The sequence below is a fragment of the Talpa europaea genome (genome assembly GCF_964194135.1).
Source record: "Talpa europaea genome assembly, chromosome: 16".
In the NCBI taxonomy this organism is placed as follows: domain Eukaryota; kingdom Metazoa; phylum Chordata; class Mammalia; order Eulipotyphla; family Talpidae; genus Talpa; species Talpa europaea.
The window spans coordinates 10,626,051-10,652,759 of NC_140084.1; the positions used below are offsets into that span (position 1 = coordinate 10,626,051).

A 26,709-nucleotide genomic window follows, 5' to 3' on the forward strand; every position below is an offset into this window, starting at 1 on the left:
TATCATTATTATTTAATTCTCAATTCATTGTTAAAGATGATACTTAAATATGCTTTAAATTCTTGCAGTTAACTTAATTTTACATTCTCGTTAGACTGGGTAGTGACAAGGATTGCTGTCTAGGTTATTGCTAATTTCTTTTTTTAAAAAAAAGATTTATTTATTTATACATACAAGAGCTGGGGTACAGGCCAGCTGGTGTACATACAAGAGCTGGGGTACAGGCTGCGGGGGGTGAGAGAATTCATCAGAGTTAGAGTAGGGAACAGAACAGGCAGACTGGCTGAAATACATTGCTGAGGGGAGCATCGGGTGAGATAGGAGAGGTCTGCTGTGCCATGTGGGTAGCTCACTGGCCAGGGATTGAACTCGTGCTGCAGTGGCTGAGGATAGCTTCATAGTGAAGAGATTTAATCACTTGTGCCACCAGGGAGGCCCCTATATGGATTCTAGAAGCTCATTTTAGAGAACATAGTAGTGAAGTCAGAACTTTTGGTTCTCTTTGCTTTCTGAGAAGGAAAAAGGGTTCTTGCAAATCAAGTGGAGGAACATAGCTCTCTCCATGCATGGACTGAAAAGAGACAAGAGGGAAAAGCAAAACCACCCTGCCCTGAGGAGGGGTTAAGGCATGGAGGTGGGCAGAGGGTCAGGGTTCTTCTTGCTTTTCCCTCAACAGCGTTTATGTGGGATGCCCTCCAGTCAGCCTGAGATGATGTCCTTCCATGCTATGACCATCTCTGCCTGCCTGGTGCCCTGGTCATACTTGCTTAATTAAGAACAATCTCATAATCCAACAGTCAGTGTGCTAGAAAGAATTTTAAAGACAAGCCTGCGATATTTAAAAATAAATTATTAATCTTCAAATTCCTCTTGTAAAACCCACCAGGATCCTACAGCCTTGACCGTTGAAACCCTGGTTCCTTTCGACCCTTTAGCCACAGGATTCTTAGGTGAGGGCCAAGGAACAGCTGCATTTGGAGGTAAGAAAGAACAGGGTATGTGTAAAATCCTGGGGAGTCACAGCAGTGACTACTCCAGATTCAGTCAGAATAGCCCTTTAATGTCTATCTGCATCTGTGGTCTGTGTCCTGCTGCTCACCCACTATCAGCACACGTGCCTTTTGTGGGTTTATTTCAGTTGTGAGTGGGTAGATGCTGATGCAGATGACCCCTCCAACCCCTTTATGTCTGGAGGCACTTACAGATGGCCAGGTGGGATGGTGAGACAAAGTTTCCTGTGTTCAACCAACAGCCCTATTTAGTCCTCTTGGTAGCAAGACTAAAGCACTTTCTCTCTTATGCCCCCTCCTGCCTCTTTCTGCTTTGCTTGCCCCAGCCCACTTGCCTGGCAATGTCCTGAACAAGCCAAGTGTACTCCCACCTCGAGGCTATGCCCTTGCTGTTCCCTCTGCTTGGGGATGCTTGTCCGGCCAGTCATCCACCCGACTCATTCTCCCCCTCCATTCCTATCGCCTGTTAAATGTCACTATCTCAGGAGAGGTCATTCCAACGATCATTCACAAAATGCCACCCCTTCTAACCCCACAGCCTGTTGAAATTTTCTTTATGACATGGCGGCTCCTAACATATGTTCTTTTGTTGTTTGCTTTTCTTCCCCCAGAGGGATGTCAGCTCCATAAAGCAGGGGCTGGGTTTCTTTCCTTCACTGCTGTATTAGAACAGAGCCTGGTTCCTATGTACTTGCTGGATGAGTTTATTAATGAGAATGCTTGCAAAACTTGCTGTGGAGGAACTCGAAGTCACCATAGACACATTACCCCACCTTTCCAGGTTTGACTTATTTCAATTCCGAATGCTCTGATAATGTCTAGTTCTTTTTCACTGTCTCTCTCCCAGTACTCCCTCTGAGAGCAACACGTGACCCTCATTTCAAACACTAGCGATCCCACTGCCTCTCATCTTTGTTTTGCCCAGGGTCTTGCGGGAACTTGATGTTCCCACACTTGGGTAACTCACTGCTTTTGGCCCCATCGTTGGTCCTCCCCTTCTATGGATCCCTGCAGTGAGTCTGGGTAGAGTTTGCTGAGTTGCATCACTTCTGGCACTTGTTTCCAGGCAGAATAGGAAAGGAATAGCCTGGAGGCCTCATTGGGGGTTGGCAGCTGCAAACCCTTTAACCTTTGGAACATTCAGTGCTTCTTGGCTGAGAGGCTTCTTCAGAGATCGCTCTCTGTCCAGTCCATCTGCATCTCTGTGTCCTCTTCTTATTGACACAGCTACTTAGACCTTTACCAGGGGAACTGAACTCTGCTTTGGGCTCCACCACCCATGAAATCTTTCTAGGAAGGATGGAATAAATTTCCAGGGTAGATGGATGATAGGACCTTAGAGGAAGCTACACAAACCAATTGATTGACCAGAAAAAAAAAATTGATACTCCTTTTAGAATCTGTATAATTCAGTGTGCATCGGAATGAATGGCCTATGCTGCTTCTTCTTGAAAGAGGCCTTGGGAAAAGTCATGAAACACGTAACTGTGATGTTTAAAACAGGATAGAGACCCATGAATGTAGGATGACTTCAAGCTCAAGGCTTTCCAAGATTACTCCCATCCCTCTCCTTGTAGAATTCTGAGATCTAGTTTAGAGGTCAGAGTGGAATTCTTGTTGCCAAATACTTTGGGTTTCTGTGTGTTCCCAGGAGAAAATAAATGGTGCCTAAAAACTAAGCAATTTGAAGAGAATTTAATATAGAACCCATATGCAAAGGTTTTCTGGCATTGAAAAAAAATAACTTATTCTGGATCTCTTGTGGTTCTGAGGGGTCGCTGGGCAATAGTGGGTGGGTCTTTCTTGGGATTTTTCATGGACTGTAGTTATCTTGGTCTGGTGTCATCTGAAGACGCAGATGGGCTGGACATCCAAGATGGCTTCCTCACCAACCTGTGTGCACCTTAGTGCTTCCAGGTGTCCTCTCTGTAGAAGAATAAACCGGATCCCTTGCATGAGGTCTCAGGGTCCTAAAAGCAGGAAGCTGGCAGAACAGTTGAAGACTATAACCAGGCTGGCACAGGACATTTTCCCCAACTTCCATTGGTCAAAGTAGTCACTGGTTGTGCCCAGATTTAAGAGGGTAGAAAACAATCTCATCCTCTCACTGGAGAAATGGTAGTCATGTTGTCACAAGAAATGTGGAAGGAGCATATCCTTGCACCATTTAGGGGAGACTAAAGTCTGCCTTAAAAATGTTTAAATAGGGGGGCCTCCCCTGGTGGCGTAGCAGTTGAGCACTGGGTTGCGAGGCTGCCCACAGTCTCTGCAGCGCCAGTTCTATCCCCGGCCACTGGCGAGGGTCCCACAAAAAAAAAAAAAAGTTTAAATAGGGCCTCCCCGGTGGTGCTGCGGGTTGAGCGCAGCTGTCTGCAGCCTCTGCAGTGCTGGTTCAATTCCTGGCTGGCCACAGAGATTCCCACATGGCGTGACAGACCTCTCCTGTCTCACCCGCTGCTCCCCTCAGCAGTGTTTTCAGCCCTTCTGCCTGTTCTGCTCCCCAGCTCTGTCTCTGGTAAATTCTTTCACCTTCCTGAGCATCTGGCCTGTACCCCAGTGCTTGAATAAAAAAATAAATAAGGGCCTCCCCGGTGGCGCAGCGGTTGAGCGCTGGATTGCGAAGCTGCCTGCAGCCTCTGCAGTGCTGGTTCGATCCCCGGCTGCTCCCCGGCCACTGGAGGAGGGTCCCACATGGCGCACAGACCACTCCTGCTGCCCGCTGCTCCCCTCAGCAGTGTGCTTCGGTCCTTCTGCCTGCTCTGCTCCCTGCTCTGGCTCTGGTGAATTATCTCACCCTCCTGCGCTTCTGACTGTACCCAGTGCCTGTACAAATAAATAAATTAATTAATTAAAAAAAAAGTTTAAATAAGAATTAGGAAAACCAGAGAGAAACTGTCATGTGGACATGATCTTCAGAAGCAGCAACCCACCCAGAAGAGAGCCAGAAGATTAATGCACACATTCCCCTTTCAAATCTCTCTCTCTCTTTTTTTTAAGATTTATTTATTTATTTATACTAGCACTAGGCACAGTCAGAAGCATGGGAGGGTGAGAGAACTCACCAGAGCCAGAGCGGAGAGCAGAGCAGGCAGACCAATGAAATACACTGCTGAGGGGAGCAGCGAGCAGCAGGAGAGGTCTGCATGCCATGTGGGACCCTCGCTGGTGGCCGGGGATTGAACTGGCGCTGCAGAGGCTGCGGGCAGCCTCGCAAGCCAGCACTCAACCACTGCGCCACCGGGGAGGCTCCCTTTTCAAATCTCTTAACGAATGACCCACAATGGCCAAGGGATCCCATTGATGGGCCCATGCAGGTCAGCCTCCCTGGCACAGAGAAGGATGAGGAAGCACAAAAAGTGGGTCAGAGGGAAGAAGAGGCAGAGGGAAGATTCCCCAACACACCAGTGGAACAAAATATCTAGGTCCAAACAGGCTTTAGGACTGGAATTGTTTCTTGCAGGACTAGAATATAAATGAAATACTTTTGAGCAGCTTGAAGGATTTCTAAATACCTGATGTGTTGAAAGGCACTTTAAACCTTTTCCTTTGGTAAGAAGATACTGCTACAGCTTCGGATCAGTTTATCCACAGCCTAACCCTGGCAGACACCCTTGTACTTCTCCGACCTCAGTCTGCAACTCCCTCCATGCTCATTCTGCCCCACCACATCCTCTCAAGCTCCAAGCCGATCAAGGCTTTCAGCAAGCTGTTTTAATAGTTTGGAACCTCTCTCCCTCCCTTCTTTTGGCCAAATTCTTATCCTCCTAATTCAACTCAAATGCAACTTTTCTAGGGAAGACTCTCTCAACCTCTATCCTCACCCCTGCTCTTCTCTGGAGCACTTCTCTTAATAGTAACTTAAATATCTATTTGTATTATGATTCGCTTAGTGTTAATCTTTGTCACCAGGCTGCAGTTTCCTGAGAGCAGGGTCTATATCTATCTTCTTGAACCCCACATCTGTAGAACTTAGAATAGTGCTTAACACATAGTATATACACAGAAAGTATATTTGACTCAATTGCTATGAGAAGATAGGAGAAAAAAAAACAGCAATCATTTCCCTGGAGGTGATCTTTGGACATTTTTTATATTGGTTTTCAGCTAAAACTACTGTTTAGCCAGATTTTGTAAAGATTTATTTTATTTATTTATGCATACAAGAACTGGGGTGTAGGCCAGAGATGCGGGGCAGGGGGTGGTGAGAGGATTCACCAGAGACAGAGTGGGGAGTAGAACAGGTGGATCTTCTGAAATACACTGCTGAGGGGAGCAGCGGGCAAGGCAGGAGAGGTCTGCTGTGCCATGTGGGTCAGCTCCCTGAACGGGGATTGAACTCCTGCTGCAGTGGCTGTGGATAGCTTCATAGTGCTGAGACTTAACCCCTTGTGCTACCAGGGAGGCCCAAGTTTGGCCAGATTTTCCTTGAGGCCTGTAAGAAAGACATGAAGAGAATTAAGAATTAGAAAGACAAGATATATATGACATCAAGAGCTGAGTTAATAAATATGAAGCAGCAGACAAAACATAATTAACTAAGGAACAACCCCATTGTCCACTTGCTGATGAAACAGAATTTGCTCCATTCACATTGTGAAATGTTATTCAGTCATATAAATAATGAAGTACAGATACATGTGACAACACAGATGAACCTTGAGGATATTACACACTCTGGAAGAAGTCAGACACAGAAGACCACACACTATACAATTCATTTATAGGAAAACTCCAGAACAGGTAAATCCCTAGAGATAAATTACAGACTAGTAGTTGCCAGGGGCAAGTGGAGGGGAAGGTAGGGAGTGACCATTAATAGGTACAAAGGTGATTTTTGTTTTTTGGAGTGATGACTAAGTTGTAGAATTAGACAGTGGAGATGATTATACAATCTTGTGAATATACTAAAAAACAGTGAATTGTATACTGGTTGGATATGTACATGAAAGGATGAATTTCATGGTATGTGAATTACACCTCAATGAAAAAACACAACTAAGTAATGTATAATTACAAAAATAATGAGGAGGCTTTCCTGTTGGCCTAGGGGTTAAATCTCAGTACTATCACCACTATGGCCTGAGTTCGATCCCTGGCCAGGGAGCTAACCCACATATGGCTCAGTGGACCTCCCCAGTTCTTCTACTCAAAACAACAACAACAATAAAAATAATAATGAGAAATTGTGATTAGGCTAATAGGTTAGACTTTAGATTAATATAGACTCTAGATTATTCTGAACATAAAAATGACAAGAACACTGAATTATTTCAAAAATGGAGGTAGTCCCCTCCATATGTACAAATGAAGTTTTTTATTGATAAAATTGAAGACGGGAGTATATGGAGGTTCTAGCGATCCACAAAAGAAGGAACACCAAGTTCTGACTAAAAAAGAAATGACTGAGCTAATGGGGCATGGTTTAAATGGTTATGCAAAGCAAGAACAAACAGGATGTTATCCGCTAGACTCCATGAGAGAAGTGGCCAGCATATACTTCAGTTAGCAAATAAGTGAAAGTTATATTTCCCTTTTAACCTTTCCAGCCCTGACATGAATGGCCATCATGTTAGAAGCTCAGCTGATCTTCCTTTCCCACTATGAGAAAAACTTGAGACAAACACAAATAAAGGAACATTCCACATGTAAACTGCCAAGGTCATGAAAAATAAGGAAGTCTGAGAACCTGTCACAGATGAGAGGAAACCATCTCAGATCAGATTAGATCAGGAGATTTGACCACTACATGTGATGTGGTGTCCTGGCTGGGATCCTGGAGCTGAAGGGCAGACTAGTGGAAAAATTAGTGAAATCCAAATAAAATGCAGGGTTTCATTAATACTGAACAATCAATGTTTAGTTCTTGGTCATGACCAGGAATGTTCCACAGTAACAGAAGATGTAAAATAGGAGAGGGGGGCAAGAATGTACTATAGTCAGAACTCCCTGTCCTATCTTTACAACTTTTCTTCAACTCTAAAACTATTTTAAAATACAAAAGTTTCACTAGAATTTAGAAAGCTCAACTAGCTTCCCCACTGTTCTTATGGCATGCCCATTGACTACCTTACAGGTTTGCGTTGGGGGGGAGGGGGTGTGTGTATGTGTGTGTTGCTAAAAACAGCATAAAAATCATGAATGTGGGAATAAACCACCAAGCTGTCTATAATAAGCCTAGGATGGCATTTTTATAAACGATCAAAGTCCAAACTCCATATCCCTTCTTAAGTCCTCACCCCATCTACTGTAACAGTGCCAAGGCCTGCTTTCCTTCATTTATCACTTTCTACTATTTCTTTCCCTCGAGTTCATGCTCTATTTGTGGCCAACAGGTGAGCAAGTAGTGGGCATGGCTCCCAGAAAGTGCCAGACAGGGAGGTGGACAGGGAATATAAGGAATGCCTCCACCTTGCTCTTCCTTGGGGAGCTGACAGTCCACCAGGGAATTGAAGACACATGCATTCCTCTGTGCCCAGCTGATAAGTGTCCCTTGATAATGGGTCAGGATGGGAAAGATATCAAGTAACTAATTGCAAAATACATAGTACAGGATGCAGTGAAAGGAATTGTCCGTGCTTAATCTACACAGTTAATCCACTGCTTTCTTAAAGTACCCCCCTCTTAAAGCCCCCCACCCTATTTTAATTTATTTTATTTAGGGAAGGACTGTCTCAACTCACTTTGCTAAAACCAGGCAGAGTCAGATCTGGAGTCAGATGTTACTTCCAATTCACCACTCACCACTGTGATTCATTTTCATCTGGAAAGTGGTGATAAGCAGACCCCATTCCCGGGGTTGATGTGATGATTATGGGCTGATTGGGGTGGGCCGTACTTAGTGTGGGATACATGTCCAGGGAGCGCAGTCTGCTATGCCTGCACATGGGAAGAGAAAGGAGGTGGGGGGCAGGTATATAAACACAAAGCACCCAGGACTCTGGGCAGTCATTAAAAAACAAATTAGCAAAACTTTCTACAGTCATAGAAAAATGTTCGCCATATCACATAAAATGAGACTCGCAGAATACAAAATTCTGACATATACTAGCCTATGGATGTACACCTGGAAAAGAAATATAGCTTGCAAATGTTAACTGTGGACAAAATGATTAACAGCATTTATCTTTCACTGGTGGAACTTTTTTTCTTTTTGAATTGTAATTTTTTTAATTAAATTTATTTTTTGTTTCCTTACATCATTGTTAATTTGTGGACAGTGTTTGATTTCTTCCCTGAGGTGTAGTCTCCATAGTTCTCCCATCATCAGTCACTGTGATCTTCCCTCCACTGTTCTGACCCCTCCCCTGCTGTAGGCCTCAGAGGTATGGTCAGCTTGCAAGTTTCATCTTTTTCCTGACCCTTTGTTTGGTTTCCCTATATTTCACATATAAATGAAAATTAGATGGTGAGACTTTTAAAAAAATACTCTTCTAGGGAGAGGGATCAGAGGGAAGGAGGAAGGAGCACAGGGGACAAAGGTGATGTGCATGGGTGCATTGGGGAAGGAAACTCCATGGGGACTACACCTGAGGGGGTGTAGGGAAGCAAATATCATTTAAAAACAAACAATGATGTAAAATAAAATAAAATATAATTAAAAAAATACTCTTCTCTCAGACAGTAGAAAGTTCAAAAGTAGGGAGGATGTTGGCAGGGGTTGGGGAGAGGGGCAATTAATATTTAATGGGCTTAGAGGTAAAAGATGAAAAAGTTCTCGATATTTGTTGCACAATATAAACATATACTAAACGTGATTTAACTGTAGACTTGAAAAAATGATCACCCTGGTAAAGTGATGTGATTTCTACCACCATAAAGAATGCTTTTCTAGCATAAAATGCAATGGTCTTGGGGCCTCCCCTGGTGGCACAGCGGTTGACCGCTGGGCTGCAAGGCTGCCCGCAGCCTCTGCAGCGCTGGTTCGATCCCCGGCCACCAGCGAGGGTCCCACATGGTGCGACAGACCTCTCCTGTCTCACCCACTGCTCCCCTCAGCAGTGTATTTTGTCAGTCTGCCTGTTCTGTTCCCTGCTCTGGCTCTGGTGAGTTCTCTCACCCTCCTGCACTTCTGACTGTACCCAGTGCTTGTATAAGTAAATAAATAAATCTTAAAAAAATAAAATAAAATAAAATGCAGTGGTTTTATACTTCAAACAACAGTGAAAATTGTTTGATTTTTGAAATGAAAATCTTACTTATAGCTGGTGTAGCCTTTCGTGAGCATTTTCATTTTATTGTGCCCTTACAACCATGGGGTTGACCTTGTGGCATTAAGACTTCCTCAGTAGACCTGGCTTTCCGTTGACAGAAAACACGAAACAGGGTGTTACCCAAATTTGTTTTGTTTTGTCTGTTTTTCCTTCTGATCTAGGTTCAGTGGTCAGCTACTGGATGAGGGTGTGTTGATAAGGATGACCTGACACAGCTTCCCCTACCCCCTTCACACCCACTCAGCCCTGCAGATTCTGCGTCAACTGCACTATTTGCAGGACCACCCGCCAAAACCCACTGCTGCAGCTGCTGCTGCTGACTGTTCTTTGATCTGTAAACCTAAGTCTGAGCCAGCTGATTGAGACAGAGGAGGCTGGGAGGCTGGGCTGGTGATCTCAGCACAGTGTGCTGCGTTCCTAGATCTCATCTAAGAAAAAGGTGAGTACCCCCCACCTCGGCAAGACAGGTGAGGAGGTGAACAGGCAATTTGCAAAGCTGGAAGAGCTAATGAATATATGACAAGTGATTATGCTCGCTAAAATAAAAAGAACAGAAATAATAGCAACTCTTTAATCCTATTCTTCCCCTGTCAATCAATTTGGCAAAGATTTTTTTAGAAAATAATTCTCAAGGTTTGCAAACAATTACTGATAGGAAGGGTACTGGTCTTTCTGAAAGCAAACTGGCAGTGCATATGAAAGGCTTGTAAATATGTTCATTCTAGAATAGAATATTCCATAGGAAGTTAAGGGATGGGATTAAGTTAATTAAGGGATGAGTTAAAGAGTGAGGGATTTAGTACAAGGTAGTCACGTTTCATATCAAGAAGGGGAGAAACTTCCATTTCTGGTCATGTTGAGGTGGGGTTGACCTTGAGAATCTCCAGTTACAAAACTATCTGGAAATGCTGGATAAAATATAATAAAATACCTGAGTCCCAAAGATTAAAAAGGTAATGTCCCATGGGCCAAACTATGAGAAGGAACGGAAAACCAGAGACAAAGGTGACTGACATTGGTGCAGCCTAGACAGGATTATCTGAATAAAGGAAGGCTCCTGTTTTATCCTCCAGGGAGAAGACATCAAACCAAAGACCACATGGGTGTGCATGAGGGGGAGATTAACTCCCCTCTGGTGTGGCTGGGATTCTTGAAAATCTAAACCATGAGTGGCAGGAATCAGTCACAATGGCTTCTAACTTTATGATTCCCTCCTTGCTCGACTTAACTCTTGCAAAGGTCAATATCAAGAGAAAGTCTCTTGACCTTGGGGATTCTGTCCACCTAGAGTACCTCTGCTTGGCTCTCAGTTGGTTTCCTGAGTCACCCCTCAAACACTGTCCTGACAGTGGTCTGTACTCTAAAGGGTTATCAGACTAGGACATATTTGTATTGTCTCTCTTCCTATGAGTCAATCAGTTAGGCAGCTTTATTAGTATTTAAAACATGATTCTCCTTCTAGGAAACTGTCCCATAAATTACAGGATATTTAGGGCCTCCCTGGTGGCACAGGAATTAGTCTCAGTGCTATCAAGCCATCGGCCACTGTGGCAAGAGTTCGATCCCCAGTGTAGCAGACCTCTCCTGCCTCACCTGCTGTTCCCCTCAGCAGTGCACTTCAGTAGGTCTGCCTATTCTCCCCAATCTGTCTCTGGTGAATCCTCTCACCCCCCGCAACTCTGGTCTATACCCCAGTTCTTGTACTCATAAATAAAAATAAATCTTTAAAAAAATTACAGGATATTTATAAAAAATATTCCTAATCATATAAGTGTGCTCAATGTACATGATTTGTAATAGGAAAAAAATGGAAGCTGTCCCATGTCTGCCATGGCTAGATGGTTAAACAAGTGACACGGAGCCTTCAAAAGAAGTGAATTTTCTGTATGAAAATAAAGATGTCCAAACAACTCATTACTAAGATTTTTAAAAAAGCAGACTATAGAAAAATCTTGTTCAATAGAAACAGAATGCAAACCATGTAGTAATTTCAAATTTTCTTTTTTTTCTTTTAAATTTTTTTTTAAAGATTTATTTGTTTATTTATACAAGCACTGGATACAGTCAGAAGCGTGGGGTAAGGGGGGGCGGTGAGAGAATTCACCAGAGCCAGAGCGGGGAACAGAACAGGCAGACTGACGAAATACACTGCTGAGGGGAGCAGCCGGCGAGACAGGAGAGGTCTGTTGCGCCAAGTGGGACCCTCGCCGGCGGCCATGGATTGAACTGGCGCTGCAGAGGCTGCAGGCAGCTTCGCAGCCCAGCGCTCAACCGCTGCACCACCAGGGGAGGCCCAATTTCAAATTTTCTAAGAGAAATATTTTTAAATGCACAAAGAAATAGGTGAAATTAATTTTAACAATATATTTTATTTTACCCAACATATCCAAAATATTATTTAAGCATGTAAACAATACAAAATTACTGATGAGATCTTTAACATTATTTTTATAGTTTATATATATATACACTATGTATTATACAAATATAAATACAGCATAGTATAAAAATAGTATATCGTACATATATTTGAACAGCTCCCAAAGCAGTTAATTAGGTATCATATAGACATAGAAACGCTTAGAAAGATGCACAAGAAATGACTAAAGTGGCTTTGTCTATGGAGTGGGGTGATAGGGAAAGAAGGTATTCAGGGCTTAGTTTATAAACATCTACATTTGAATTATATGAAGATATATCATACCTTAATTTCAAAATGTAAATGAAAAGAAAATGTTTGTTCCCTTCAATGCAGTAAATCAAAGAAGTATAGAAACTTTTATCGGAGGAAATAATAAAAGATATGAACTGATATTTCATATATTCAGGATATAAGGATGTCATAGGTAGCAGGACTTACAGTGATAAAAACTAGCTCCATATCAGTCCAACAACAGAAAAGTTATTCAATAAATTCTGATACTTCTCTTTGGTGGAATGTTTTTCATAACATGGGAAAAGAGCTATTATATAATTTAAAAAATACACAAAGCAAAAACTATCCATGAGAATTGAAAACATATGTTCACTCAAAAACTGTGTACAAATGTTAGCAGTAGCCTTATAGTACTTGTAACAGCCAAGCAGTGTAAGCAACCCAAATAGCCATCATCTGGAGAATGGGAACACATATGTGGTCTCTCCATCCCGTGGAATATTACTTGGCCACATAAAGGAATGAAGTACTGATATACACTACATCAGTGAACCTCGAAAACATTTATTAAGGCCACATATTATGATTCCATTTACATGAAATTTCAGGAAGTAGCAAATCCAAAGACAGAAATTAGATTAATAGTTGCCAGGGACCAGAAGGAGGGAAATAAACAGTGGCTACTTAGTGGCTATTGAGTTTTTCTCTGAAGGGATGAAATGGTTTGGTACGAGATGGTGCTGATAGTTGCACATTGTTGTGAATATGCTAAAAATATCACTGAATCTTACACTTCTAAATGGTGAAAATGGTGACTGTTTATGTGAATTTTATCCTAGTTAAAAAAATAGATCTGGGTCTCCCTGGTGGCGCAAGGGGTTAAGCACCACACTGTGAAGAAATTCGAAGCCTCTGCAGCACCAGTTCAATCCCCAGCACCAGTTCAATGGCCAGGAAGCAACCCACACAGCGCGGAAGACTGCTCCTGTCTCGCCCGCTGCTCCCCTCAGCAGTATATTTCAGTCATCTGCCTGTTCTGCTCCCCACTCTGTCTCTGGTGAATCCTCTCACCACCCCCCACCCGCATCTCTGGCCTGTACCCCAGCTCTTATGTGCATAAATAAATAAATCTTTAAAAAAAAATAGATCTATAGAACAAGTGCTCAACTTTGTGGGAGAAAAATAGGATGAATGTGTTAAGAGTGGTGGTGGGACTATCCATAATTTTAACTTTCCCCAATATACAGATATTATATTTTAAATGCAGGGTGGTGAAATAAAAATATTTAGAAAAGAACGGTCTTATCTCTTGACCAAAATCTACGTTCTTTGGAAAGACCATGTATCACTCTGACGGCAACTTCCCAAAGAGTAGCCCTATCCAGTCTCTGGATCAGACATCTATCTATACAGTGTTTAATGCAACCATAAAACAAGCTATTTGCCTTTTGCCATAGGCTGCCAGACAACAGAACTGACTCAAGCCTTTCTTTTCTGTCTTCAGATGTTGGCGAGACAGGGCTGTATATTCACCTTTTGAAACAGAGCAGCCCCACTTAACTAGCTCAGAGCTCGAGGCTTCCGACTTCAGACTTTTAATTTCCTTTGACCTGGCTAGCTTCCTGTCCTTGTCTGGTGCTTTGGCTGCTCCACTGGACAGAACAAATGGTAAATGCTTGTGTCACTGGAATGGGGAAGGGAATTCACTAGATTCATTCTATAAAGCAGAACCTTTTCTGGAAGGCCCGGAAAAATAAGAGATTATTTAACCTCACTGAAGACTCACATCACTGAATCACTGAAAATAGACAGAGAAAAAAGAACTTATGTAACAACTCTCTGTCTCCCAATAAATAAACAGATAGGATCTGAGCCCTGGAGTCACTGAGGCTTCTCTTAACCCTTGAGTGGATGGTATTTTCTTTAGGCTCCCAGCAGTGCTGAGGTCTTTGCTGTGACTGTTGAGCAAAGCTGCTTGTTTAAATCTCACCTGACACCTTATTCTTCCAGTAATTCCATAGCAGGTAAATGAAGAATTCACAATGTAAGGATAAAATTGCCCAGGCTTCCATTGCTTTGAAGACCCTGAACTTTAAAGCTATTTATTGAGTTGCCTCAACTGCCCGGATTGTTCTGAATGGAGTAGAACTTTGTGGACTGACAGGGAAAGGAGTCCAAGCTTTAGAAAGTGAACAAACATGTCTCTTTACAAGTGATACAGTAGGAGCCCATCTGTGTTTTGAAAAATCTATAAAATGATGCATCTGTGTATCTATTATAGATTCATAATTCTATCAATCTACTATATCTATCTTGGTCAATGGCTAGAAATGGCTAAATCATTATACTGCCCACCTCTGAGAGTGAAATGGAGTGGGCAGACAGCAAGGAACAAGGAGGGACTCTCATTTTGTACTTGATCAGTTCTGTTAAAATTCTCTTAACATTCCTTGAGTTGTTTTGAAACAAAGAAGGTCTAATAAAAAAATGACCAACTATCATGCATAATGACTCCTCTGAAAGCTCTCTCAAACATCTCCCAAAGTGCTCAGAAAGAGTTAACAAATAGGATTCCAGATGTTTGACATGAGGACAAATTCCTGATTTGGTGATGGGGGTAGGGTTAGAGGTGAGAGGCAGCAAAAAGTGAGGAGGGGCTTGGAGAGGAGGGCTCAGTTCTCACTCTAGCCAATAGCATAGAAGTTTCAGGCCCAACGCCCATGTGTGGAGACTATTTCAGGAGTCAGCAGTTGCATTTGAGTTCACTGTTACTGTAATCTAGCAAAGAAGCACCAACATAACTTCCAGGTTCGCCTCCGTGGAGACAGCTCCTTCTTTATTTGGAAGGTAAAATCTCAAGCCTCAGCTTATCTGATGATTGGAGTGAATGCTTTTGTTCCTTTGTGGTATATTGACTTCTTTTTCCATAGGGCAGTAAGGTGCTTATGGGATGGGGTTTAGGTTTACTCATGATAATATTAACACTATCTCTCTCACGATATGGAGTGGTTCTTCCTGGCTCCTTGAAAGAGATAAGAGTCAGTCTGTTGAAGCATTAGAGAGTTTAGAGAGAACCTTTTTTGGACAGGCTCCACATGGGAAGGAGGGAACATATCCTTTGGTAGTCTAGCAACCTGCCTGTCATCCCCGTTTCACGGACAGCGTGGTTAAACTTTTGAGGAGATTATGGTGGGGGACATAGCCAATCTCATAATAGATGAATAGTCAACTAAATGCTCTCCACTAACATGATTGAATGGATTCTTGCTTGCTTGTCCCTCTCAGCAAAACCCCCCTCATTCATAGCAAAGTTACTGTACAAGAGAAAGCAACAAAGAAAGGAGTTTGTAAAGAGGTGTCCAGTGAAATCACCCACAATTTTAAGAGCTTAGGGTAATGTTGTGTTCTTGGCATCACAGGAACCTCCTGTTTTCTCTCAGTCTTCCCTAGCAATGGATCCCTACACGATTCAGATGAACAGCAATGGCAACTCGCCCTCAGTCCTGGACGTGCATGTTAACATCAGTGGGAGAAGCTCCCTGCCAGGAAAAACCAAGGGCAGGAAGGCCAAGTGGTGTGTGAAGCCCTCAGACATGTCCAACAAGACTTTCAATCCCATCCGGGCCATCGTGGACAGCATGAAGGTCAAACCAAATCCAAAGAAAACCATGATTTCTCTGTCAATCGGTGAGTTGGGAGCACTGGACTGGGGCAGTTATTGCTCCCCTTCCTCCCAGGCTAGTTGAAGATGGGAGTGGAGGTTGAGGCTGAGCACCGGATGCAGAAGAGTAACCTCTTCGTGGCTCTTTTCTTTTTTCTTCTATGAAAAGGGGACCCTACTGTGTTTGGAAACCTGCCTACGGACCCTGAAGTCATCCAAGCAATGAAAGATGCTCTGGACTCAGGGAAATATCATGGCTATGCCCCTTCCATTGGTAAGCTCTCCTGAGATCATAAGATGGTTTCCAAATTTTTTTTTTAAAGATTTATGCATACAAGAACTGGGATGCAGGCTAGATGTGCAAGAGGTGAGAGGATTCATGAGAGACAGAGTGGGAAGCAGAACAGGCAGACTGACTGAAATACACTGCTGAGGGGAACAGCAGGAGAGACAGGAGAGGTCTGCTGCACCATGTGGGTAGCCCCTGGCCAGCTGGGGATTGAACTCATGCTGCAGAGGCTGCGGAGCTTCACAGTGCTGTGCTTAACCCCTTGCATCACCAGGGAGGCCCTGGTTTCCAAATCTTTAGTGCTTATCTAATGGTATTAAATTTCTAGCAATCCTCTTTGCTTTCCTGAGGCAAAGCTCCTAAGGAGAGGCTAAGATATAAGTGGTCATTTGGATTTGGAGAAAGGGGGACTCATGATGCCTAACCATAGCTACCAACGTCCATATTCTTTCCTTGCTTTCTCTGGCCTACTGGCACCTCCCCTCTAGCCTCCCTCACACACATTTCTCAGATGAACACCCTACCCCTTCATCACTAATTCTAATTTGAAGACCTTGAATTTGGCTGCAGCTGCTTGATTCTTGAGCCCCTTAATCTGAAATTACTCATTGCCCTAAGTAAATGATGTTGTTTTTTGGAGTTTGGCGTGCGGGGTCTTTGGGGTCACTCTGGGAAAGGTGTCACCAGAGCTCCCTTTTCAGTGGCACAAGGTGAGTTTCCCAGGCGAGTTTCTCCATGAGGCAGAGACGTTAGTTATATTTAAAGAGCAGGTTTATTAACGACAGGGACAGAAGAGTAAAAGAGACTTGCGTAGACACCAGCGGGCAAAGAGAGCTGCCCTGAAAGGAACAGGTTTGCTGAGAGAGGCCTGCATGGTTGCAGGCGGGTGGCCTGGAGGAGAGCTGCCTCCGCTGAGGGAGGCCAGTAAAGAGAAGCCCCGGCAGGTACAGGTCCTGGGCAGGCAGGAGGCTGCTGCCCTGCAGAGGGACAGAGTGGGTGAAAGGAAGCACCTGCATAGTCACAGGTGGGCAGAAAGACTGCGGCCCCGTCGTGGGAGCAGCGTTAGGTTTTATCAGCTTCCTTTGGTAGGGCGGGGCTTATCCTTGTGGGTGGATGGTTTGTGTTCCTGACACTTCCTGTAGCAGTCTGACAGTTTCTGAGTGTTGCACCTCCTGATCTGGGCATTGATGCCTGAGGGTTTTGGTTTCTATAAGTGGATTAATGGCTTACACTAATCCCCTCTACCCACACTTCCTTGGGTGAGTCAGGTTCTTGACCTTGTATCTCCTTTCCTCCATCATAAATACTCCTTGACTTTATTTCCCCTTTTCTGTACATTCAAACTTTATTGTAATTATGATACTGATCCCATTCAAATGCAGTACTAATTGTTCCAGATTAAAGAGGTTAAAAAAAACAACAACAAAAGCCAAGAATGACAAGGAATGGGCTGTGTTACTTAAAGAAAAAATCCAATAGGTTGTTTCTGAAAGAAGAAATTATTCTTATTTAGCTTTAATACTATCCATTTATTAAACATTTGTACTCTAAACATTTTGGTAAAATAAATGATTCTTTGACTTTGTTTCAGTTTTGAACATTTCCTCCCTGGCCATATGTGCATATTCTTAATGCAGAGTAGACAATTCAGTTTTAGTCTGAAATAGAATTTTAAAACACTTCAAAGAGGTCTCAGGGACATGACTTTTAGGTTGATTATTTATATTTCATTAAGTATTGTACAACAAAAAGCAAAACAAATTAAGACCAAGGTTATGAATCAATGATTTTTATATCCAAAGTGTTAGAAAACTGCTTTAACCTGAAAAACTAAAGCCAAGTCTCCCTTTGACTAACATTTAAAGGATATGAACATTTCATGCCAAAGCAAATACAAATACATTATAATCTAGGTAAATTTTTTTCTTATTAATAATTAAGGAAGTACTGATTTATGTTTCTTCAAGAGACCCATCTCTACCTGTTAAGTTAAACATTATGAAATATTACCTCTGGTCTTGCTAACTGAAGGCAGCCTTTCTTGGAAAGCAGTTTGGTAAAACATGATTGTGTGTATGAAATGGTTTAAACTTCAAACTTGTACGCCAACAAGAATATCATTTTGCATACTGTAAAAAAGTTAAATGGTGTTTTATGCATTGATTACAACTTTTAAAAAATGGAGGGATTTAGGGATACAAGGGACTCAGGGATAATCTAAGTCCTGTATTTCATGGAGAATAAAACATAATCATAGTTACCAAGATGGGACCAGAGAGTATTTTATAGTTTGTGGAGCTCTCCTTGATAATAATTTATACATTTGTACTTATTATAAAATTATATAAAGTTAATCTCCTTTATCTGCAGTGGCTGAGATACTGGCTCTGAGCCCTGAGAGTAGAAAGTCTGAAACCCTATTGACAGGAACTCGCTCTCAGTTTCAGGATTAAACATTCATCTTTTTCCTAACCCTCTTTTCTTTCAGGGTACCTATCCAGTAGGGAGGAGATTGCTTCTTATTACCACTGTCCTGAGGCACCCCTGGAAGCCAAGGTAAGCCTTAGACCAGGTACCAACTCTGAAGCAATGCTGGACAAAGTATACTCTCCCCCCCATTTCTTATTCCTTATTCTTATTTACCTGTTCAAAGGACCAGGGCTAGTGCTTGCTTCAGCAGCACATATACAAAGGACCAAGGCTCCAGGGGGAGCAAAATATCTGGATAACATCCCTTTAGCAATTTCAGGACTTGTGTTATAGAAAGGTCACTAATCAGTGATTATACTTAACTATGCAAGTATGGTGTCATTATGGTGTCATTATAATATGATAATGCAATTGCTACACCTTATGTAGTATCTGTCACAAGAAGTTTCCAGGACTTAGAGGTTAACCTGAGTTTGATGATCTGCAAAAGATCACCAAAGAACAGTAGTTCATAAACACCAAATCATTAATATTTATTTTACCAGTGGAATATTAAAAAAAAATTCAGGGGCCTCCCCGGTGGCACAGCAGGTTGAGTGCAGTGCTGTGAAGCTGTCCGCAGCCTCTGCAGCACGGGTTCGATTCCTGGCCAGCCAGGGAATCCCGCATGGCATGGCAGACCTCTCCTGTCATGCCCGCTGCTCCCCTCAGCAGTACTTTTGGTCCTTTTGCCTGTTTTGCTCCCCACTCTGTCTCTGGTGAATCCTCTCACCCTCCTGTGCCTCTGGCCTGTACCCCAGCTATTGTATAAATAAAAAATAAATCTTTAAAAAAAATTCAGATGGGAAGTAATGTGACATATTAAATGCTACCCTCCCCTTTATTGTCTATTGTGGGGGGGTTGGAGGGCTAACATTTCTTCACATCTATATTTCACAGAAGAGTCAGACTTCAAATTTCTGGTCAAAGTAAATAAATAACCAGGCAAAAAAGTCCAAGGTCACAGTGATCTCTCATGGAAGTTGCTGAGTCACAGTTGCCCCCTCCTTTTCCAAGGAATCTATTTCTTTTAAGTCATCAACATTTTCTTTTTTTTTTTTTAATATTTATTTATTTATTCATACAAGAGGTGGGGTGTAGGTCAGAAGTGTGTGTGTGGAGGGGTGAGAGGATTTACCAGAGACAGCATGGGGAACAGAACAGGCAGACTGACTGAAATACACTGCTGAGAGGAACAGCGGGTGAGTGAAGAGAGGTCTGCTGTACCATGTGGGTAGCTCGCTGCCCGGGGATTGAACTCTTGCTGTAGGGCTGCTGATAGCTTCATAGTGCTGAGACTTAATCCCTTATGCTACCAGGGAGGCCCAAGTTAACATTTTCAATAACATTTAGAACTGGACATATTAATTTCTTTCTGTTTTGAACATCTAAGTTTAGTGCTACCCTCTCATCCATCTGATAATCTCTTTTCGCCTGTTGCTATTGGAACCCCTGGCAAAATGAACCTTTTATTGTCTTCGCAGGATGTCATTCTGACAAGTGGCTGCAGCCAAGCCATTGAACTTTGTTTATCTGTGTTGGCCAACCCAGGGCAAAACATCCTGGTTCCAAGACCCGGGTTCTCTCTCTACAAGACTTTGGCTGAATCTATGGGGGTTGAGGTCAAACTCTACGATTTACTGGTAAATGACTTTTTAAATTTTGGACTCAGGTGCTCACTTATGACTTTGTAAAAATATGTAGTTTTTATCATAGCAGAGAAGGATCTGGCAGTGTGTACTTGAGGCTACCAACACAATATTTACATTATACCACTCAGGGATTATTCCCCCTAAATTTTTCCAAAATATCTTAGTCTTACTCTTCTTCTTCTCCAGCCAGAGAAGTCTTGGGAAATTGACCTGAAACAGCTGGAATCTCTGATTGATGAAAAGACAGCTTGTCTCATTGTCAATAATCCATCAAACCCTTGTGGGTCACTGTTCAGTAGAAGCCATCTCCAGAAAATTCTGGCAGGTGAGACTAGCAGAATTTACTAGGCAGGAGAGAAGATGGGGACAAATCTGGTAGCTATTTCTTGGAATGAGACAAGAGCCCTTCACTAAATTCTAAGACTTTGATGGAGGTGATGGAGGTGGGAATTCCTCTGTGGTCTCTTGTGAAGAGCATTCCACTAAGATGGTAGGATTTGGCGTAAAAGGAGAAAAAAGCAATCCTGGCCTCTTCACCGTCCTCATCATGTGCAAGACAATGTTTGAAATATCTAGTTACTTAAATGGCAAATCTAGCTCCATTTCCAGGAAGAACATAAGCACTGATAGTTCTTAAAGAGGAAGGTAAAATGCACAAGCTACATAATGACAGGAGTGAGAGACTAATGTCTGTGTGTCCAGGCAATTACGATTATAAACGCCTTTAGTATATATCTCTCACTTGCAGTGGCGGCACGGCAGTGCGTTCCCATCTTAGCTGATGAGATCTACGGAGACATGGTGAGTCTTGCACACAATTGGTCACCACAATCACCACATTCACTTTTGGCATGGAACATTGAGAGGTGGCTGCTAGAATCACCAGAAGCAACTCGGAATCACTTCAGTACAGCCAACCAGTGTTCCTGCACTCTTGATAGATGCATGGAACTATCACCCCCAGGATGGTTTTCCAAAGTCCAAAAAGCTATGAAAATCTGAAGAATTTTGGAATTCATTTGGTGGAAAAACCTGACTTGAACAGAAAAATATTTATAGATTTTTATTGATCTTACTTATGGACCTATGTATTTGTCAAGAGTGTAGGGAAAGGGGCAGGAATGTTAATTGCCTTAGGAGTGCCATCCCACGCGTCTCTGGGGGTGTATGGCTCTGGGGGTATATGGACTAGTTGAGCCCAAATAAGCTGCAGGATATGGAATTGTTTGGGCTTTATGTAGCAGGTCAAAGCGGGTTTCTACAGCTTTTTCTAAAACCCAAACATTGTGCACTCTGCAGCATACCTGGGGCCAGGAATTTCAGATAAGGTGTCTGTGTTTTATTTTTAACTCTGTAATCCAACAGCCATTCATTCCCTAGAGGTGGCTCCTCAAGGTTGTACTACTGGGCTAGGGTGAGTTTCCTCCTTTTAGGCTTCCTTTAATCCAGTCCAGACAACAGGCTAAAAGTCTTAGGATAGTCCCCTTTGAAGTCTCTTGGATCCGGGTCATGCTTCAGGATAAGGAGTTGGTTAACCCTGGGCCCTGTTTCTAGTGATAAAAGAAAAAGGGCGGCTGTGGGGGTTGGAGGAATGTAAGCAAGAAGGCAATTACAAGCACCTCTTCTCCTCAGGTGTTCTCTGATTCTAAATTTGAACCTCTGGCCACCCTGAGTAGCAATGTCCCCATCCTGTCCTGTGGAGGGCTGGCCAAGCGCTGGCTGGTTCCTGGCTGGAGGTTGGGCTGGATCCTTATCCATGACCGAAGAGACATTTTTGGCAATGAGGTGAGAGCAATTGGTGAAATATGTAATTTAGGATATGTATACATACATACATACACACACAGATATTTACTTTGCATGCACAGTGGTGAGGAGGTAGGGTTGTTGTTTCCTCCCCTTTTCTTCTTCTTTTTTTTTTAAAGATTTGTTTTTATTTATTGATACAAGCACTGGGTACAGTCAGAAGCGCGGGAGGGTGAGAGAATTCACCAGAGCCAGAGTGGGGAGCAGAGCAGGCAGAAGGACCGAAGTACACTGCTGAGGGGAGCAGCGGATGGCAGGAGAGGTCTGCGCGCCATGTGGGACCCTCCTCAGGTGGCCGGGGAGCAGCCGGGGATTGAACCGGAGCTGCAGAGGCTGCAGGCAGCCTCGCAACGCAGCGCTCAACCGCTGCGCCACCCGGGAGGCCCTTCCCGCCTTTCTTCTTGACCTTGTCATCTAGGGTGCTTGGAAAGATGCTGGATAAAGATAGCACTAGTTATTTTTTTGCCCCAAAACTCAGTTTTCCTGTACCTGACTCTGAAGAAGCACTATCCACCACCAATTTCAGGACCATCTAAAAGGAATCCATAGTAATAATGACACTTAAATATTTGGGGCTTATGATGTGCCAGCACTTTAGATACATTATTTAATATAAGTTTCTAGACCCCGGGAGACCTGTATTGGTCTTTACCAATTGAGAAAAATGAGGCTCAGAGAAGTTATCCAATCCACCCAGAATCACATAGCAGGTCCATGACAGAACAGGCTCCAGAGCCAGGTGGTCTGATCTAATAATGCCATTAGGTACCATCACCCAGAGTTAAAACCTGATAGAAAGAACAGTCAGAACAAGAACCTCCAAAACCAGCTGCTAAAGAATGACTAAATAAGGTGATTGCTGGGGTGTCTTAGATCCGAGACGGGCTGGTGAAGCTGAGTCAGCGGATCCTGGGACCCTGCACCATCGTCCAGGGTGCTTTGAAAAACATCCTGCATCGCACCCCTCGAGAGTTCTACCACAACACTTTGAGCTTCCTCAAGGTAAGAGAGCCCGTGGCCTTCTGCTTTGGGAGTCGCCAGTGGGATAACGGGTTCTCATTTCTGGAGCAATGTTCCTTCATGGGGTTCCCAAATCAGGAGGTGGATCAGCACACTCATACCTTTGCCTCAGTTCTTACAGTTCACTGTGCTCCTAGCCATAAGCTCCAGGGGACAGGTCTTTTTGACTCCTTATTGTGCCAGCAGAGCCACCTTAGGCTCTCTGTCTTCCATGTGGCTCTCTTTTCAGTGTCTTCATTTTTCTCACACTTAAATTTTCATCCTTCATGACTCTGCCTTCTCTCATAGTCCAACGCTGATCTCTGCTATGGGGCGCTGGCTGCCATCCCTGGACTCCGGCCAGTCCGCCCTTCTGGGGCCATGTACCTTATGGTAAGTAGGTGGGCGGCAGGCACTTGTGAGACGAAGGGAGGCAGTCAGAGGACTCTGAGATATCAGTGAGGCTGTGGGCCAGTCTCTTCAGGGAGTCCCTTGTTGTCAGCTGTCCTGCTGACATGATTAACAAACTCTTAAGATGACTTAATTCTTTAGAGAATCATTTTATAAGTAGATAAGGGGAAGATACAACACAAAGAGGCTTTCCGAACTATTGTAGTACTCAACTGGGACTGATACTGGTTCCCTACAGATATTTAGGAACATGGAGGAATTTCCTTTGTTTTTGGAACAACTGGGTGTTCTTTTGGCATTCTGAGGGCCAGGCATGCTAACTATCTTGCAATGGGTGGGGCAGTTCCATACTGGAAAGAACTGCCTGACCTGTAATGCTAACGCCTTTTGGGGAAAATGCTGGCATTCTATTTCCAGCTTTCATGTATCAGTGTCTAGGAAGGAACTCTTTAAGAAACTAAAATAGTCACAGGAATATATCCTTCTTCCCTGTGAAAAATCCCAGGAGCTCATAAAAGCTAGCACTCATCATATTCGGTGGCAGAGTTCCCAGCTATGTTTGAGAGCAGTCCTGAATTGAATTTTTGGCAGAGGGGCTTGGCCTGTCCTCACGCCTTCTGATAAGTTTGCCTCTCCCTGTTATTTGTATAGGTTGGCATTGAGATGGAACATTTCCCAGAATTTCAGAATGATGTGGAGTTCACGGAGCGGTTAATCGCTGAGCAATCTGTCCACTGCCTCCCAGCAACAGTGAGTGCTCACACCTCTCTCAGGACATTCTTCACAATTCTAGGGTCTCAGATACTCTCCCAGCTGTTCTTAGCCTGACTTTTTCTCCCCCAACAAAGCATATTCTCATTTGAGAAGATGCAAACTGATGGGCCTATGGCCTCTACTTAAAATTTGTTTCTCCCCCATCATTGTCCCATCCATACCAGGAAGCCGTGGACAAACTTGCTAGGTGAGAGGAAACCAAGCTTGTCCCATAAGTCCCTTTTCAGATGAATTAACTCAGTGATTGGCTTAATGATAGCAACTGGGTGAATCGATATCTCTGGGTAAATCAAGGGACTGCTCCTTGCTCATATGGGCCTTTTTAGGGTGGTCCAGTGCCGAATCAGTTGCTCTAAGAATAACAGGCACTTTGTTGTTGTTGCAGTGCTTTGAGTACCCAAATTTCTTCCGAGTGGTAATCACAGTACCCGAGGTGATGATGCTGGAGGCCTGTAGCCGGATCCGGGAATTCTGTGAGCAGCACTACCACTGTGCTGAAGGGACCCAGGAGGACTGTGACAAATAGGCCCAGGACATTCTCCTGACGATGTGTCTCCTGCAGGCAGGACTGGGCTGGGCCCTACTGCTCCTCAGGGGATCAGACACCCCAACTGGGAGAGGGGCCCTTGTAAGGGTTCAGAATTACTCCTGCTCCCCGCCAGCTACATTCACATTTATACTCTGAACCCCAGATTCTCCTCTCACTCTGCTGGAATGACTCATTCATTCATCTGTCACCCTCACATATGACTTTTTCTTTTTATTATTATTTTTTAAGGGTACCAAGTTGAGACAAGAAAGTTAAGAGTTCAAGATGAGAGAAACAAAAGATTGTGAGAATTTGTACCCTCACCCCCTAACATTTCCTCATACTGTAAGTAAGAACTTATTCTCTCCAATCAGGTCTGAAAGCCCAATTATGGTCCGGTCTCACTTCAAATATACCTTGCTATATGCCAAGGAGCTATAACACAAGAAGTTAGGGACACATGTATTTGGTTAATTATATTCTAAATGCAGTAGGACCATGTGCTAATTTGAAAGATCCATTACACAAACATTTTCATTGATTTTTTTTTGTAAATAGTGATTTTGTGATGCAAATAAATGAGATCAACTCTCTACATTTAGAAATGTGTATCAGGCTTTCTTAAAATGAGGGCTCATCTGTACTAAAAAAAAAGGAATAAGAGGAGTTTCAGAAATACTGCTGTGTGAGGGCCTGAAATAGCCTCACTTGTCATTGTTGAAGGATCATTACTTTTGCTGTAACATTGATATTGATTTATTGATATATATATATTATATTATCTTTTCATATGTTTTCTAAGAAACATTTATATTGAGAAGATCCTTTATTTTACCAAAGGCATAAATTATTATTTTTTTCCTTTTTTAAAAAATAAATTTTACTAAGTACACTCTCCTATGATGTGGTTTTTTTTCCCCTTGTGTGGAATTTCTATCCCTAGGTGGTGCTCCTTGCTCAGTCTGGTTGATGCATTATCTTTTATTTCTTTGTAGATGGAATGGCTTTTGGAGTTATTTAAGAAACCCTTTTCCTAAAAATATTTTGTTTGGGAGCACAACCTCTGGCTTCTCACTTACAAACAAGGCAAAGTCAGAAGCAGTATTATAATCATCTGACCTTTGACTTTACACTTTCAACAATTAGGATTCCCAACCTCTGTTCCCAAATTTCTACACTTGTCTAGATCTACTAACCACTCACCAGGGCCTCTACGTTGAACCAGTTCAGTTAACCCAGGAATGAGAGGTATTGGATATACTCTTTAAATGTGAGCATTTCGTCTGCAAATGCTCTTAGGCGGTTTTAGGCCTAAATTCCCCCTCACCACTTCCCTCAGAGGAGGGAGACTTAAGTTATCTTGCAAGGTTGGGGGCGAGAATATAACATAATTAGGGCCTCCCGGGTGGCACAAGGGGTTAAGTCTTAGCACTATAAAGATATAGCAAACCACAAGAGCACGAGTTCCATCCCTGGCCAGGAAGCTAACCCACATGGCGCAGCAGACCTCTCCTGTCTGGCCCCCTGCTCCCCTCAGCAGTGTATTTCAATCAGTTTGCCTGTTCTGTTTCCCACTCTGTCTCTGGTGAATCCTCTTAGCCACCTTCCCCCCACCCCCAGGCCTGTATCTTAGTTCTTGTATGCATAAATAAATAAATCTTAAAAAAAAAGAATATACCATAATTAGTCTGGAGAGTCCTCACTAACTGAAGCTTTCCTTACCTGGAAGAGGACTTTCAGGTCTCAACCTGGCCTGACACACCCAATTAATTTCTGTTGCAAAGATAAACATCAATGTCCTCTTCCAATCAACCTTTGACTTATGTGAGCTCCCATTGAAAATTGCCTTTTAATTTGTTTCAGCAAATTCATGAGGTTAAGATGGCAATGATCAGTTTCCTGTATGCCACCACTGCTGAGAATTTTCCGAAAATTGCCTGGCTCCTCTTTTCCTGTACCCCTTTGCTCCAACTCCGGAAGATCTCTGTCCAGAAATAAACAGGAAGACTAGGTGGTTTACACAAGACATTTTTGTCTTCACATGTACATATTATTCTATCTAGCATTACTGAATTCTCTTAAATTCCTGAATTTCTTTGGTATCAAATGTTTGAATGGAAATTCAAACTTTGAAAAATTTGAACGAAACAATACTCCTCGTGCTCATTTTTTAGCCACCCAGTTTCTTCTCCCCAGAAGTAATAGTGACCAGTTGCTGGTATATACTATAAGTTTATTCCGTG

The 26,709-nt window shown here is 43.0% G+C and overlaps 1 protein-coding gene across 1 annotated transcript; it reads left to right on the forward strand.

Annotated features, from left to right (window-relative positions):
• Window positions 1-15,328: 15,328 nt before the first annotated feature.
• On the forward strand, window positions 15,329-24,463 carry TAT (tyrosine aminotransferase; the record flags this gene model as incomplete). The annotated part of the gene is made up of 11 exons (XM_084256713.1): window positions 15,329-15,563; window positions 15,707-15,811; window positions 18,315-18,382; window positions 19,780-19,938; window positions 20,134-20,272; window positions 20,696-20,748; window positions 21,580-21,732; window positions 22,627-22,755; window positions 23,062-23,145; window positions 23,815-23,913; window positions 24,323-24,463. The coding sequence occupies 11 exons, from the start codon at window positions 15,329-15,331 to the stop codon at window positions 24,461-24,463; spliced, it is 1,365 nt and encodes a 454-aa protein (XP_084112839.1).
• Between the last annotated feature and the right edge of the window lie 2,246 nt (window positions 24,464-26,709).